We start from the raw sequence: 17,220 nt of genomic DNA, 5'->3' as shown, positions 1-17,220 counted from the left end.
TTAATTCAAACTTTTTTTTAACTCTTCTGCTGTCATTTGTTTAACTAGTTTGTCATGTATGGTAGGTACCAATAACTAACTGAAGTTTTGTTGTTATGATTTCCAGATATGTCCATTATTTTAGTGATTACCTAGATGGAAAGGTTAAACTTAATACAGAGTAAGTCATTAAAAATTATCAAGTAAATGAAACTATATTTACTATCAGAATCCCAAAAAAGAATGACTTATAAAATCCTTACCCACGCACGCTAAGAACAAAATGCCATGACCCAAACCATAGCTCCCACTCGGATCTCTCAGTCTAGAATGTAATGTGATAACTTGATAAGGCCACTTGTAGCACTTGTCTGCCCTTAATGCTGCTCCTCTGCTGCCTCCTTGCCTTTAGACTCCTGAATGACCTTACTTTCTGAGACCCAGAATCCCATATTTCTGGTAATATATTTTTTTTTTGGTTTTAATATTTTTGAATGTGTTGAATTTTTCTTTTCAGTCCTATGTTTCTTCATCATATTATTATCCATGGAATACCTAGTTTTGATAACAGAGACGGTAAGATAGCAAAGTATTGTTTTGAACACTGCAAGTAGGTATAATAATAATAATAAGAACTTTATTTAAGTGTCTAGTCTTCTAGCTAGCCTTAAGCTTACTAATCGGGGACACTGTTTAAACTAAAATATAATATAAGTACAAAAACGATTCTGGTCTATTTACATTAAATTATGCTACATTTTCCAATTATGCTACATTTTCTCAGCAGTTTGCTGGTAGTCATTTAAACCCCCTGTAGTGTGGCCTCAAGAGTCCTCATGGGCCCGATGAGGATAAGTAGGTAGTAAGTAGTGTGACACTGTGAGAATAAAGTGCTACTTGATAACATGACACACGTGTTCAAGCTTAAGATCTCAAGTCTGGCACACCGATCATAAAATCACTATGCCTCCAGTCCCAGTGTTCTTGTTATAAAGCTAACAATAATATACTATCTACTAATACGTGATCTTTCGGTGAATGTTGCTCCTTAAACTCAGCAAAGGGTATATTACAATTTTTGTTGCTTTGTTTAGGTTGCAAGCCATTCTTGCGGGTATATGATGGGCTGAAACTCATTTACACATCAGGAGTTTTGTAAGTACTTTTCAAAACACACCCAACCAATCATACATGATGAAGTAGTCAGATCGTACACATGTATAAGCTTTTGTAGCTGTTCTGCGTGGAAATTTACTAGCTATGGTCGTTTAATTGTTGTGTTAGAATCCATGTAAAACAAAGTAAGTAAACATGTGTTGTTGTTGTAGACAGGTGTAGTCTTGAACTTGATAAAAAGGGAATATCTTGTTTCAAACTTTTAATGCATGAATGCAGGAAATTTTTATTGAAACGATAAAAAGGTGTAAATATGATCCCTTAGCTAAAAAATAATCCACCTCTACCCTCACTATCAGCAGACTGTAGTCATACTTATTTCCTTGTCATTGATAATATAATGATTATGAATTACTGTCCTGTTTAAGTAGTAACACCATTGTTTAAACTCCAGGTAACGGTTTGGGTTAGTAGGCGTCAAATAAATACCTTTACTAGTTCATCTAGCAAGTAATGTTTCAAAGTGCAAGTACTTCTTTATCGCTTATGACAATGGCCGCTGGGGCTATCAAATTTACTGTTGATCACCCTTCCCCAACAGTACTTAGTGTTCTACATTCCAATTTTCCTTGGCGCCTCTAGACTGTACTGTGTGACTCAGTTCATGTTATTATGAGTAATGTCACACAACGCTTCTTTCGTGTGGCAGAGAAGCGTTGTTTGATGACCCAAATAACTGCTGCAAAGAAGAATAGTATCTCATTCGAGTTTTAATGTGGTTTCAGCCATGTAACACCAGATATGGAGAGAGTTTGTATCACCATTGAAGGAGGACTCATACTTCATGGAGACGTCTTGGTAATTTTAAGTTTTTATTGTGTTTTTTAAACCATTTAACAGCCGTAGTACTTCCATGTGGTACATACTAACATTTATTATGCTGTACAAGGTGTTTTTTAACTTTTTCGTCTGTGGACGAAACCCTTGTGTGTGACCATTCAAATGAAAGCTATTGATCAGTACTTTCATGTGGTATTGTTTATTATGCTGTACAAGGTGGTTCTAACTTTTAAGTCTGTGGATGAAACCCTAGTGCGTGACCATTAAATGAAAGCTATTGAGCAGTACTTTCATGTGGTACTGTTTATTATTCTGTACAAGGGGGTTCTAACTTTTAAGTCTGTGGATGATACTCTAGTGTGTGACCATTCAAATGAAAACTTTTGAGCAGTACTTTCATGAAGTTCTGTTTGCTTTGCATTTAAATGAAGACCTTTGACGAGTTTAATACATTTTGAACCTGAATTTAAGTTAAGGTTTTCGTTGTACAAACACGAAAACACCCTGACCTGTACATTGCAATTTCTTTTTACAGATCAAGTGTTACCACAAGAACACGCTGTCTTCTGGCCGTGATATTATTTTTAGATGTCAGTTCCACACAGGTGCAATTAGAGAACATGGCTTAGTATTGGACAAGACGGAACTGGATGACGCGTGTAAAGGTACGTGCCTTAGGGAAGAGTAAATGTGTTATGTGCACATGAAATATGCTGGTGTAAAAAGTAGGTAATATGAATATTGATGTCTTTATTAAGCTTTATCAAATGTTTCACAAATGAGTTTTGTATGCTTTAAGTTTTACACTTTACGTGGGTGGTTCACCTTGTAAGGTTTTTTTTATTTACTCTACAGAAGTAAATTTAAAAAAGAAATCTTCAACAGGACTCAAGACTAACGGTGGCCAGCTAGCCACAGGCTAGTAAAAATGCAGTTTTGGCTAGTAGGTTTTGGTCTTTCACTAGCCAAAATTGCTATATTTAAAATTTCAGGAACCATACATCAATATCGACTCCGAGAGAATAGAACTTACAAGTACACTGTCGTCACGTATAAGATTATCAAAGACTGTGGACAAGCTGAAGTTACGAAAATGATAACAGAGCCAGTAAAGACGGCAAAGTGCCTCTGCCCAAAACTAAGTTAGCTAACGGTTGAGAGTTTTGGCTAGTAAAAAATTGATTTTGGTTAGTGAAATCAAAGCTGTCACTAGCCAATAGGCTAGCTAATAAAAAAAGTTAGTCTCGAACCCAGTCTTCTATGTGGCATTAGTACGGGGAGAGCCCTGTCTTACTGTTGTTGTGTTTAAACAACAGATAGGAGGTTTCCTGATGGATGTAAAGTGGAGTTCGTGTTTTCTGCAACTGGAAACTTTGTATCAGGTAAGAGAGAATCTGTTTACTTAAATTTGTTTCATCCGACTCCGAAACCTCTTTTGGAATCAAAATATATGTACGTCTTGTCGTCTAGGTTCATGTCAAACGTTTAACGTCTTTTGCCTAATTTACTCTTCGCATTTAGCGGGGAACACCAAAACCCCAAGTGGCACCGACTGTAAAACTCAGTCTCAGAAAACAGTAAATCACGCCTGAATGCTCTATATTTTTTTCCTTATTTCCCATCGGCTTGGTGGAATTACGTTATGTAAAGAATAAAATATGTTATCTGGTGGCAACTGTGGGAAAGGTCGCGTGACAAATAAGATAAGATAACTTTATTTATACACGGTTTTTCCATCAGTCAATTAAGTTACTGGACTATCTACCTATCTAAATCACGATTTTGAGTTTGAATCTGATTGTCCCATAAAACGTCATCATTGCTTTGACTGGTTGCATTACGTTTCCTGAGTTAATGAGCCAAGCTACTTACTGAGCCAAAAAAAAAACACAACCCTCTTTTTGACTTTAGTCATTCAAAAATCCTTCTTGTAACCGTAATAGAGAGAAAAAAAGTGGAACATTTTTATTACTTATTTTCTTCTCCCCCCACTGTTGTTCTCTTTCCTCGAGTAACGCTTCTATTTTTAAATAATAACAGCAATATTTTAAATTATATCTTTCAGAAATCAAAAATAACGAGAGACTACGCTCGATAATACGGCACTCGCTACAACCTGTGGAGAATCCAGATACTGTTCTGTACCCGCTGGATAACTGGTATGAGGGCAGTGGAGAAAGTGCAAGCTCACCGCCACCTGATGGGAGCAGTACTAGAGAAGGTAAATCCTCCTCGTGGTACTGTTAATTTATTAATAATAGAATAAAATCCGAAAAAAAAGTATTTTAAAAACTACAAAATACGAAAAAATAAACACGACCACATGAAAGTACTGCTCAATAGCTTCCATTTGAATGGTCACACACTAGGGTTTAATTCACAGACTTAAAAGTTAGAACCACCTTGTACAGCATAATAAACAGTACCACATGAAAGTACTGCTCAAAAGTATCCATTTGAATGGTGACATACCAAGGTTTCGTGCAGACTACAACCACCTTGTACAGCATGAAAGCAGTCCCACTTTAATATGCATGGGAATTCGTTTTGACCAGAAAACAAGAAGCGTTTGAAAAAAGATGGTCGTCTTTCGACAAAGCATGATAATATTTTTAAGTATATTTTTAAAAATAACGACTTTTGCTTGTTCACACAGAAACAGAAGACATTTCGCAAAAAGCCGCGACACATAACTCATTTCAAGATCAATCTTCTTGACCGAGTTAGATCTGCCAAATTGACAAAGACAGTTAGATATTTTTAACATTTTTTCATGAAGCCGTTTTGTGTCAAATGGCGATTTCTTTTTTCAATTTTGAAATTCAGATATTGTTTATAAGATTTTGCCTTGGTTGTACAGATAGATTTTATGCATGGTTCTTGAATTTTTCAAATTGTTACATTTATTTATGTGGGATTATTTGTTCGAGTTTGGAGGGGTTCATTTGTCAGACAGTCACACAAACGTTTTCAACCAAGGTTAAGCTCATTACACCCGCTTTAAGTGTTACGTGCATAGCGGCTTTCTATCGACATGCTAAACAAACAAGACGGATCGAAATCCGCCAATCACAGCCCACTAGCATGACCTTCTGAACTTGTGGGCTCATTTGCATAAAACTGACCAACACTCGGTTTTGATTGGCTCCTTTCAAACAGCACGTTGAAGGACGATGTGGAAAGATGGATGTAGAAAGAAAGCTATGCACGTAACACTGAAAGGGGGAAAGGAATTGTTCGCTATTCACATTTGCGCTGTAAGCATGGCCGTAGTTTGAGTTGAGAGCTTACATGTAGGTACTCTATCTCCACCATTTAAGGTTTGAACAGCTGACGTTTCGATCGTCAGTCCTTGTTAGAATCATAGGTGATCGAGTATTCCTTGGAAACGTAAAAACGCAATTAACATTAGCAACATTAACATTGTTCATCCGCGGTGTTTATTTTTTATCCATGGTAACTTCACATGCTCATGGTTATTTCAACACCTTCAATAGCAGTTTACTTCATCAACTTTGTTCAGCATAACACCAACCATGATCGAACCATTTTTCCAGAAGATTTTTTTCTCCCATAGTTTTTTTTTAAAAAAAATCATATTTTTACTGGTAATTGGTTGATGCCAGCTTATTTTGCATTAGTTGATCAGTTAACTACACAATAAATAAGTTTGTAATTATTTATTGACATCAATCTTGTTTATATATTTTTTTTATTTCTTCATACAAAGGTTAAAGCTAAGTGCATGTCACTATAATCCACTGAATTTATTTTTAGATGACATGTTATTTTTTATTGTTATTTTTCTGGGTCCCACAGGAGCCCCAATATCATAAAATATTTGTTTTGATTATTTGATTAAACAGTCTCGATTCGTTAACTGCAAACTAACAAATTGCCACAGATTTTTCAGTGAAAAAATCTGATCTTAATTTCTACACAATAACTTAGAGTAGCGTTTAATAAATAAAATCTTGAACCAGATTGGCCGATTTCTTAGCGATCAAGATTAGCTTCACTGATATGAACAAACATATAAACATTTCCGTTTTTTCAATTTTCAATTTAAATTTTTTAATGTACATCTTAAGTTTTGAGTAACTTTTTTGCTAATCCCAAAAGGTACCATAAAATCCCAACGTTTACAAAGTTATAAGTGTGAAGAGCAGTTTGAAAAGAATACTATTATACTTGAGTTTAACCCATTCCATCCCTTCAAAATCCCCTTATCAAGGTTGTAAGATTCCTTTTATTTGTTTGCGGGATCTTACGGTATTTTGTTTTACGTAAAGATTTTACTTTTCAACTTAAAAGCTTAATAATGCGAAGCAAAACCAAAATCCGTGCTGTGTGGCTCTGACAAATAAACCCTTAAAAACTCAAGGTTTCATATCACAATGTTGTTATAATATTATTGTACAGTTATTGTAAGAACTTAATATTTGATGTACGAGTTCTCAAACCAGATACCACGCTAATATGACAGTTATTGCTATTCTGACGACTCGAGACGACTTCAAACAATTGAAAAACGCTACCAAACATTAGACAGCCTTAGTAGTATAGGGTGAATCGAATTACCCTCTGTTTTGCGTAGGAATGTTTAACAATGTTCACCTATAAGTGGTTTCCATCAATATGACAAAATGGGTTTTCTTCTGTACAAACGTCAAAAGGCATATAAATTATGGAATAGACACAATCAACAATTGACAATTTCAAGTTCTATTAAGTACGTAGTGGTTTTCCTTAGAGGGATAACAATATGGCTGCCGTGAAAGTATTCATGAAGTACAATAACTATTTAGATAACTCTTTTCAATAAGTATCTTGCGTGGAATTAACGCGGCAGTATATCGATATCCGTGTCATTTTAGAAGCGTGACGATGCCGGCTGTAACAAGTTTCATCAAATTTTAATTTTTTCTCTAAAACAGAGATGTGTATCAGAATTCACATTTCCTTCAAGATGAATGTTACTGATATGTCGAATAGATAAAAGAAAAGCTTTGTTAGATCAGTAGTTAAGGTGTAGAAATTTGTCTCCCATATCTTCATCTTGCCTAGTCAGCACATTTTGTGAATTACTTGCTTGTGTAATGCAGCGTGGTACCTGGTTTGAGATTTGAGTTTATAAAATAGATTTGAAGATCAAAATAAAGAAAATATTAAAGTTGACAAATGTGACGTGTCTTGTTGTAAATTTACTGAAGTAATGTTCGAACTTGTTATTAATTCAGTCATTAAAAATAATATATAAAGTCAATAAATGTTTAACCACAATGCGACACCGGTTCCCCGCTAAAGAATTGAAGTAAACTTATTGTTAATTTTTACCCTAAACATACCGATTTGTGAGCACATCTAACACAAAGAATGGTGGTTAAATAAAAAAATAAATTCCTAAAATAACTTTTGCCTTGCAAATTAAAATATCATTCGTTAGCCAAATAGTTTTAAATTTGTTATAAATAGTGTTTCCAAATAGTTTTTTAAGGTAAATACCATTGACACTTTAATAAAGTCTTTTATTCATTCATTTATTCATAACTGTCTTCGGCTGAATTTAAGAAATAAAATTCTGGGCCATATAAAATTTTATTATTAGTATTTATTTGACTTCTTATGACGGGAAGCTGGTGAAACACGATCTAGGAGATGGTCCAATAAAAATCACTGGAATATCGGTTCGTATACCCCCGCTCCCAAGTTCTTCACCTGTGGTTTAGGGATGGCCCAATAATAATCCCTGGGGTAACTGTTCGTGTACTCCCGCTCCCAAGCAGGGCCGTACCAAGCTGGGGGGCAGCGGGGGCAGTTGCCCCCGCCAGGAAAACTAAATTTCTAACATAGTGTTTGATTTTGCTGGCCTATTTCTTGTAGCTATATTGAAGTTTGCCCCACAAAGGAGTTTAGCGGAGTTTGCCCCCGCAGACTAAAAATCCTAGGTACGGCCCTGCCAAGTTCTCTACCCTATTCCCATCTCAGCTCTTCACCTGCGTTTCAGTTGTAGTAAGGAATTTGACTTTTTAACCTTGCAACTCCAATGATGATCAACATGTAACATCTTGTTACAGTATCAATACTATGTAAAGCGAACAGATGATGAGAAAAAAGAAAATCATCAGCTGGGAATACTGCCTTTATGTACTATCAAACTCTCAGAAGTGATATTAAAAAAATGTATGGAATTCGGTTGGGAGATTTAGGATTTCGAGCTAAGGCCAAAACCATTGATGCGTCAAAATGACAATACTCGGCTTGAATAATTCATGTTTGGTCCGTAGTGGTTATTACAAAGAGCAACCCTTGTAGCGCTCAGCGTGTGTTTATGTATGCAGTGTTTAAAAGAAGTTACACCTGACGATATCCACGCTGGAGATACATTTCAACCAGGTAAAGGTGAAGGTGGTGGTGTTTTGTGAATTTTGAACTTGATCATGCAGTTCCGCAGCAAAGAATGTTCATTTCTGCACTGTTGCTTGTAGAATAATGAATGCAAGTTCCTCGCATGCTTGTTGGGAAATAGATTAGGGTTGATTTGTTGGCTGAGAGGGATTTTTTGCAATATATATTGCTAACTGAAATCGAGATGCACGATGAGACACATCTGTTCAGTCATTTTCTTGCAGTTTGAGGCATATGTGTTCATCTGTCGAGTCTCAAGAGTCAATTTATTTTAAAAATTCAATTCGTGACTCAAGAATGTTCTTAAATGCAATAGTTTCGCTGATAACAGATGATCATTTTTATTCACAGTTTAGTTTTAGTCTCTATGCATCGTGGACTCGTTTTGCTGCCGTGTAGCTCTTAAAAATGTTTATCTTGGTAGAAATTTCGAATCTGTTCCAATTTAAAAAGCATTTTGCAATTTTCTACGCCACTTAATGCAAAATTTTTGCTCGGATATTTCTGGAAATATTTTGATTTCTTTATCTATTTAATTAAATTTGTTAGATTAGTATCTGCTATCAACAGTGTGGGTTTATTGAGCCAACAGGCAGATGAAAGAAATTATGGCTTTTTTTGTTTCTAGTCTGTGAGAAATGTGACTTCCTTGCCAATCTTTTGGTTCTTGTTTTTGTCTCCCAAGAACTAATACGTTTAATTGAAATCATTTTGTATAATTGCAACATTTTTTTTTTCTAATTATGTATGATTTTACTGCATTTGTATTGGAAGTGAAGTATCAATCATCCTAATGTTTCCGGTGTGGTTAAGCTGCATAATGAATTTTGTTTATTTTAAAACGCTCAAGTGTTTGAATTATCTTGTAAACTATAATGGACAGAACCACAAGAATGTATCACTCGGTAACTTTTGTTTGAATAGTCACACGACGTTCTATAGCTCAATAGTTTTCAATTGAATGGTCACACACTAGGGTTTTATCGACAGACTTAAAAGTTAGAACCACCTTGCACAGCATAATAAACAGTACCACGTGAAAGAACTGCTCAATAGCTTTCATTTGAATGGTTACACACTAGGGTTTCATCCACAGACTTAAAAGTTAGAACCACCTTGTACAGCATGATAAACAATACCACAATTTAGAATGTACTTGTGAACAGCTTTCATTTGGCCATACTTTAGATTTTTAGGCTAATTTTAATTCAATAATGCACTGTTAACTCGGAGATGTAGACCTTGAATACGGAAAAGGTCTTTTTATATCTATATATTTTTTCCACGGACGTCTGTGCTAGTACTTTGTTTGTTTTCGGAAACCCATTTCTTTGTTTCGCTAAACCGCTGTCATTTTGAAATTCTGAGCACTTTTCTCTTGCTTGCGTTGGCGGTGTTATCAGTGTTAATCCAGGTGTGTTACAAGGTAAAACCAGTAATGATAATAATCACGGAGCTTTTACATATTTGGTCTAAACTGTTCTGAAATTAGTGGTAGGCAACTTAGCCCATAAAAAAACACATTATCTTGGAACATCTAAAGGAAGATATAGATAGAAATCAAGCTACGGCTAAAAATATTGATTTGTTTGAAGACGTGCGAAAACAACTTGAAAGAGTAAGCCTTACTTTTTCAAGTTGCAATCCGTTTCCATCCGCGCCATCCGCATCCAAAGTTGCCCGTTGACAGTTTCAGTGCTCCAATATAGCAATTTTTAATAAAAAATTGACTCTAATTTTTAGGTTTTCTGCGACACAAATATAAATTTTGGCTGTTCAAAAATCTGGTCAAATCCGTGACAAGAATTTTGTAAGTTAAAGGGCGTTTGATTTCAGCTTGAAGCCAAGAACAGGCGGAGCCTGCGGCAGGCTCATGTTGCGCTGTGATTGGTTCGCACAAAGCATGCTATGTGCAGTAACCAATCAGAGTTAGCACGCTGTTTTACTCTTCGGAAGAATGGGGGGGGGGGGGGGGGGACGAGAGAGCGGGAAGCGGGATCCCAAGGTGGCGGAAACAAGGGAAACTAGGATAACTTCATTTTGTAATATTTTGCAATGAAAATAGCATAAAAATGCGGGAGCTACACGTGGCGAGAAGGTGGAGCCTCAGATCGCACCCCCCCCCCCCCTGAATTTTGTTTGTTCAAGTTGACTCTCTTCTCATAGCTTCTTCTTCTTAAACCCTTAAGTTCCTGTGGAACATAGGTCGTCCACCACCACCATAGCTTGCATTGTCTATTTATTTGTTTGATTTTGTGAACGCATTCTAGGCTCTAGGTTTCTACTGAATGTATGTTTTTCGAGCACAAACTTATCAGTGATTAGCCAGTACATGTCAAGGAGCTTGTTTGTTGGTCATGTCTTAGATCTTTTTCAAGAAAAATAAGTCAGTCGCCAGAATAAAATCAAACGATATTGCATGCATTTTAACTAGATTTTCTATGGAAATTAAGCCAGACGTTTGTTTATGTGACGATTTGTGAGTTGTATTTAAAAGTTCTTTGCCCGAAGCCAAGCTTCACTGAAACCTTTGATGAAAACAATATTGCGTGGCTGAGTCCATTGCAGGGTTTTGCGGCTTACCACTGAGAAGTCCATTCATTTCTTTTGTTAGCTTTATCTAGCTCTCTCTCTCTGCTTGAAACATAACGATGAAAGGAATCTTTTATCGCGTTTTCTTTGGTCCTTATTCTTTATTCACTGCATGCTATTTTTCCCTTGTTTTGAAACTTTCTGTTCTCTCGCTAAACGTTTTAATCTGTGAATTTCGTGCGAGAGCGTTGTATTTCTTGTTGAAATGAACATTTATCACACAAAAGATGTTTTTATGTTGTAGTTGAACCTTTGTTAATTGAAAGTCCGGTTTGTGTACGTATTCAATTGTAAATCAAAAACACCTTTTTCAAAAGGAAACACTTTTACGGGAACAACGAAATAAAACATAAGCGGTCGTTTGGTTAAACAAAAGCATTAAGATATCTGTCCTTGTGTCTCTTTTTGATCAATACCCACAGAAGTCGTAAATTTTGAAGACATCAGACAACAGAAACGTTATGATAATAAATAACTGATTTGTGCCTGATAGCTGTCATGCAATAACAACACAATAACCCTTGACTTGTGTAGATAACTACCGTATTTTACCATTGTTTGACACTTTGTTGTGGAGATAACGGAATTATTTTCTTATGTACGTCAATAAGTACAAGGCCCATATCATTCATCATAGTCAGAGCGAATAGTTATTGCCTTGTAAACCGACCAGAATTCAAATTCTCCTGTAATATCAATGCATAATCAAAGATACAGGTGACAGGAAATTAGTAATTGATCGCTACAGAGAAATTGTCTTCATATTTCGATAAAATCTCAATACTTGCGTATTATAAGAAATGTAAGAAGACACATGAGGAGAATTTAAATATTGAGATTGCGGCCTGAAGGGTTAAGTTTGGTGTGAAGAGGTGTAATTGGAAATTGATGGACTGGTTTCCTGAGGCCTTGGGGTGATAAATAACCTGTCTTGTCGCGTTATCTTTTCGTTCTGCATGCATTAAATTCAGCAGTCCAAGCTTTAGAAAACTTTCAAGGAGAAAATGTTTTTAAACTACAGCCGGTCTTGTACATGTTTGCATCAAAAGCTTACTCTTTAGGTGTTAAAATCACCGATAAGTAATTCGTGACCTGTCGCTTAGTCATTTAAGTTGTTAATAACACTCTAATCAATTCGTGTGAAGTGGATATCGTCGCTTATTTTATGTATCAGCGTGCGATATTGCACTGCGTTGTGCATGATAAGCTTCACTGTGTACTAAAATAATACTGATATCTTGCTGAGTTATTTACTGCTAGCACCAAGCAGGTGTTAATTTTAGATATTTCCCCTGCTGTCAGTGCGACATTTGTTTACCGCTAAAGTAAGGTCGACGGCATTTTTGATTACTTATGTTAATGACCCTCCAGGGACGATATCTGCAGTTATCACATACTTGTGCATTGTTATTTAATTAGCTGTCCGCTCTTTTGCATTCATTTCACGCGTTATTCCACAGTAGACACGATCTTGACTTGTTTATTGCACATCCTGCCGGTAAAATATCGCTAATCCTGGTTAAATATCGCTAGTTGAAAACTGTTGCTCTATTCACAAAGTCTACCAGGACTTAACACGTACATTTGTCGTGTTGAAGTTTGCAACATCAGAATTACAGCAAACAGACAGTTCGGAATTTATGCGACAAAGTTCGTCTCCTGGACTAAAGAATTCATCTTTCTGGTAAGATAGTATTTATCATAAATCTCTTCCAGTTTACTTATATGTGTTTTGTAAATACAGCCTTCTGTGAAAAATACTGTGTCATCAGGGTTTCTAGCGACAACATTGCGGTTAAATTGATCTTAAGTTTGCGGTTAAGTTGTTCACTTCTGTAAAATAGCCTGGAGTTGTAAACACATATCACGTTGTTTATAATCGAACTTTTACGAATGAAGTCACGGAGCGATCTTGTTGTTTCGCCAGAGTTCGGGAAGCCAAAATGCGCACCAAGTTAATCGATCAATAAAATCGATATTTTAATTGTCGAAAAATTTATCAATAACGCGTGCAATAACCGAGGTAAAAACCTGATGTCATTGATAACCTCAATCAGCTCTAAGCACTTAATTGTTGCTTAGCGCTTGCTGATGACCCAAAAGAATAATTTGTAACATGCAAATGTTTATAGAATCTTCTTGGAATCTTGTATTTTAGGAAGTTTTGCCCAGTTGCATGCCGGCCAGGCGTCCCGTCGAGTGTGCATTTCAGTTTAGAGCGTGACTATTGAATCGAAACACGCTCATTGTGCATTTTTGAGGTACTTTTAATTGTGTTGTACAACTTGGTTTTGTCTCTAGTATCCCTGCTTAAATTTATTGTGTGTGTTCGTGACTGCGTTCACGATTTTTGTGACAGTTTTTGTTTACACTACGAGCGTAATGGTGTTTTGAATGAATACTCTATGTTTGATTATTTTTTAATTTATACAACCCGACCATTATTCAATCTTGTTGTGGTTTTGTTTCTATTGTACAAGTCGATTTTTTAAGTCACTCGAAAATGGTTTAATGGAATGATCACTTGCGTAAATCTTGTGGCACTCTTAAATTGTGTCTGTGGATAAAATTCTAGTGTGTGACCATGCAAATAAACGCTATTGGTAATGTTTTATTATGCTGAACGAGGTAGTTTTATTTCTTTTTTTTTTTTGTACCGTTTTCTTTACTTGATGACAACTCCATTAATGATAAATATTCTTTGGAACGATTTTTATCACTGCCGTGGTTTAGTTCATTGTTTTTTCTATACCCCACACACGAGGAAGTAATATAGTTTTTAAATCTCAGATAGATCATTTGTTTGTCAAGCTTTGCAACTTTTAATCTTAGTGTTTATTCTAGTCTCGCCGAGTTTAATCTCAATTGTTTGTTGTTGTTTTAGACTAAATTTGTTTTTGTTCTGTTTTCAAAATATCATTATAAGAAATGTTTAAGGTTGAAAAAATGTCAGTTATCTGAACTTTCTTATCTATAGCCTTGCCTTAAGGAAGGGTAAACTTCTATAACATTCTACGTATTTAAAAATTTCTTCGCTAAAGCCTAGCCTCAAAGGAGTGGGATCACATGCATCGTCCATATTTTTTGACGGCGCTCAAATTACCGTGCCTTTTTTAATTAAAATTCTGTTTTTAGTAGAAGAAAGTTAAGTTGTTTTTTAATATTGTTTGTGAATGCTATAAGAGTCAATAACATGGTCTATCGTGCAATACCTGATTTATCTTATGACTCAGTTTGTGCGTTGTAAATTTCTATGATTACAAGTGAAACTAAGGCGTTTCTAAAAATAGCCTGTTACGTAAGCTTGAGACCATTCTCAAAACGTTATTGCATAGGTGTCGGACTTCGTAATGTCTAATGGATCAGTTTTGCCTCGGGCTATTTTGAAATAGTTCAAATTATCCACCCTGTGTAAATATTAATCTAGTTGCAAGCAAGATAACTTGAAGTCTGCCAATGATAAATGTTTTGTTCATTTAAAACTCGAATAAATGGTAGAACCAAAAAAAGCTGTTAAAAGACGATAACTTCTACGATAGGCTTACAGCTAACTTCTTGGTGGTAAAAAAGAAAATAGAAAAAGGTCCGGTTATTGAAATTCATTCCTAGCAAACAGAAAATGTTCTACTCGAATGCTGACGGCTGCACATATCGCTTGTATACATGAATCAATTGGAGTTTTCATGCTTCTACCCTAAGTTTATTAAAACAAAAGCAGTAGCGTAATTTTCTGTTTATAAATTCATTGTTGCTTATGCCTTCAAATGCGAGCAACTGTTTAAAGAGAAAAACAATGATAAAACTTCAGGTAGAAATATTTATGAAATCATGAAAGCCTTTGGAAAGGTAGAAATAAATAAATTACAGAAGGCTTTCGACACACGTCTCTGAAATGAAATGAAACTTCAAAACTTCAGGTACGTAGTGTAAATAGCTTTGCTTCTTTCCCCTAAACTTCAGAGAACGTTTTGCTATTGCTACAATTGAGTAAATAAAAACACTTTCATGTTTTTGTTGTGACAAATGACTTCCTTTGCAAGAACATGCTGCTCTGTAAATTTAACACAGTTTGTTCAGGAATATTATTTTACGCGAAAAAGAAAAATATTGTGATATGGACGTGAAAATAAACACAAAGCAATCATCTTTTCCATACAAATGTAAGTCGTGATTTCTTGTTTCGGGTTTCATTCCCTTCTTTTCTTTTAATAGTTAAAACAGAACGCGGAGGCACTACTTAATAATTTTCGCCGGAAGCGATTGCTGATTAGGAATTTAACAGGCTTTCTCTGTAAGAACCTTAAAGTCATTTATGCTCCAGAAATAGAATTCTCTTTAAAAATTTTTCTATTTTTTGTTAAGTTATTTAACAAATTTTGAAACTGTACTTTCATCATAAAACAACGTCAGAAGACGAGGTTGGAAGAGAAAGAGAACTGATCACATCGACTGGTTGTGAAATCAATAGAACAAGAAATGTATGGAATGGTCATCAACATCTGCTACCTTGCAGAGATATATTGATAGCAAATTAAGAAAAGATGGAAATCAACAGAGAAAATTAATTAGCTTGCTTGAGAGCATATTGGTTTTAACCATCTAACACGGAAATTTGGAGATTTTTATCAAGTGATTGTGTCGGCTTTTGGACTATGTCTTCTAAGATAACCTGTTGTTTGTGTGTGAATGGAGTTGACTTTTTTGTATAGACCAGGGATTTTTTTTTTTGCGCCAGATTGAAATGATCGCTCTTTCAGTGTCTTCTATGTATTTACCTATAAGATTAAATTACGTGTGAAAAACTCAAGCCACGACTTCCCTACATAGCTATACATTGCTTAAATTTAACTGGAGTCAAGTCTTGAAGACTATGAATATTACAAAATATAGTTGTTTGCGCCATATTCCACTCCTTTAAGCACCCATTTCAAACAGCAGAAAAAAATAAGCTACATGTTAGACTCGTATCTGTATGATTGTGACCGATTGTGTACCTACCCGAATGGCAGAATTCTTCTCGCGGTTAACTTCAACTGTTATGATCCGGTCCAAAATTCCTATGACCTGCTTTCTTATGACTAGTTTCTTATAGAAGCTTAAAAGGAAGCTAGGACTTGAAAACTGTCTCCAACATAAGTAAGGAATAAAGGGAGGCTGTCTTCAGTCAGTTTCTAAATAGACAGATAACGGTTTTTGCTATGTTCTCCCTCCTTTTCCGTTCATACTAGACAGCTAAAAGCATCAGTATTTCCTTTCATGATTATTTTTAGAGCCGTTTTTGCTGTCGATGAGTTATTTTTAACAATTATTTTTCAATTTGTACCAAATAGGATTTTACTATAAATTCAACTGTCTCTTTGGCGTCAAAAGGTTCTTTCTCCACTCAAACGACTGAACCGGAAAAGCAAGAAAATCTTGTTAATTCGGTGGGCGTCGTCCGGCTTTTTTCCTATTCCATTAAATATGTGACGGCGGATCAGACAAGAACTAGGACAACTAGGGTCTACGAAAGTTTCGCCGAGAGTTTTCTCCAATTTCGTGGAAATGTGAGCAGGTTCAATTCGGTGCGATCGTTCAAGAGTAGATAAGAGCGCCTGAAAACGTGAAAACGAAAGCGATAGTTTAAACTCTCTCTAAACTCTTGATGACCCCGGCTTTATAGGATTCCACTTGAGCTTTTTTTTCAAACTTTGTAATGGAAGTAGCAAAATGTGTTCGATTCCTTATTTGACCCGCTGGGCGTTTGCAAAGTTGTTCTTCTATGGATTTATGGTAATTCTTCTTATGCACCAATCATGGCGCGTGTTTATGTGTCAGATTTTGTCTTATTTTCTTTAACCTAGAAACCGTTTTAGCAAGAGCTTAGCCGTGTTCCGTTTATGCGACCAAATTACTGCTAAACTCTTCAGATTAGTTTCGCCTTTTCCGTTTGTGCACAAAAAAAGACATTATTAAGCCTGAATCAAACATGAATCGGAGAGATAACGATGAAACGCTCCCTGTAGTTTGATCGCCAGCTCTGATACGCTCCCGTCCTCTTTGAGGTCTTTGAGCGCTCTGTTGCTCTCTAACGCGCTCTTATCAACGCTCGTCGACTTTGAACTTGCTTCAATTTTTTGGGAGTCGCGGACAGTTTTCATTCGTTTGCCCGGCGCATGAGAGTGTGAGTTGCATGAGACTTTGGTCAAAGACACGAGATGTTGCACGGTTTCCTAGCGTGTCTTTTTTGTAAAGATTATCGCATATCTTTATCCTCGTGTGATCGGGCTGATGATAGTAAGCGGA

General features: G+C 35.9%; 1 protein-coding gene across 6 annotated transcripts in view; it reads left to right on the top strand.

Moving 5' to 3' along the window:
• The window catches only part of LOC144631167 (tensin-3-like), a 51,477-nt gene that overhangs the window by 10,708 nt on the left and 23,549 nt on the right, over window positions 1–17,220 (top strand). For all 6 annotated transcript variants that reach the window (XM_078489559.1, XM_078489558.1, XM_078489556.1 and 3 more), the window contains exons 14-20: window positions 107–160; window positions 497–555; window positions 1,074–1,134; window positions 1,881–1,953; window positions 2,471–2,600; window positions 3,252–3,317; window positions 4,001–4,156. In XM_078489559.1, the coding sequence (XP_078345685.1) occupies window positions 107–160; window positions 497–555; window positions 1,074–1,134; window positions 1,881–1,953; window positions 2,471–2,600; window positions 3,252–3,317; window positions 4,001–4,156 (599 nt within the window). The remainder of the gene's footprint in view (window positions 1–106; window positions 161–496; window positions 556–1,073; window positions 1,135–1,880; window positions 1,954–2,470; window positions 2,601–3,251; window positions 3,318–4,000; window positions 4,157–17,220) is intronic.

Source organism: Oculina patagonica, chromosome 11 (genome assembly GCF_052425735.1).
Source record: "Oculina patagonica isolate OP01 chromosome 11, crgOcupat, whole genome shotgun sequence".
NCBI classification, from domain to species: domain Eukaryota; kingdom Metazoa; phylum Cnidaria; class Anthozoa; order Scleractinia; family Oculinidae; genus Oculina; species Oculina patagonica.
The sequence above is the reverse complement of the archived record's forward strand: the minus strand, read 5'-3'. Positions and strand labels throughout refer to the sequence as shown.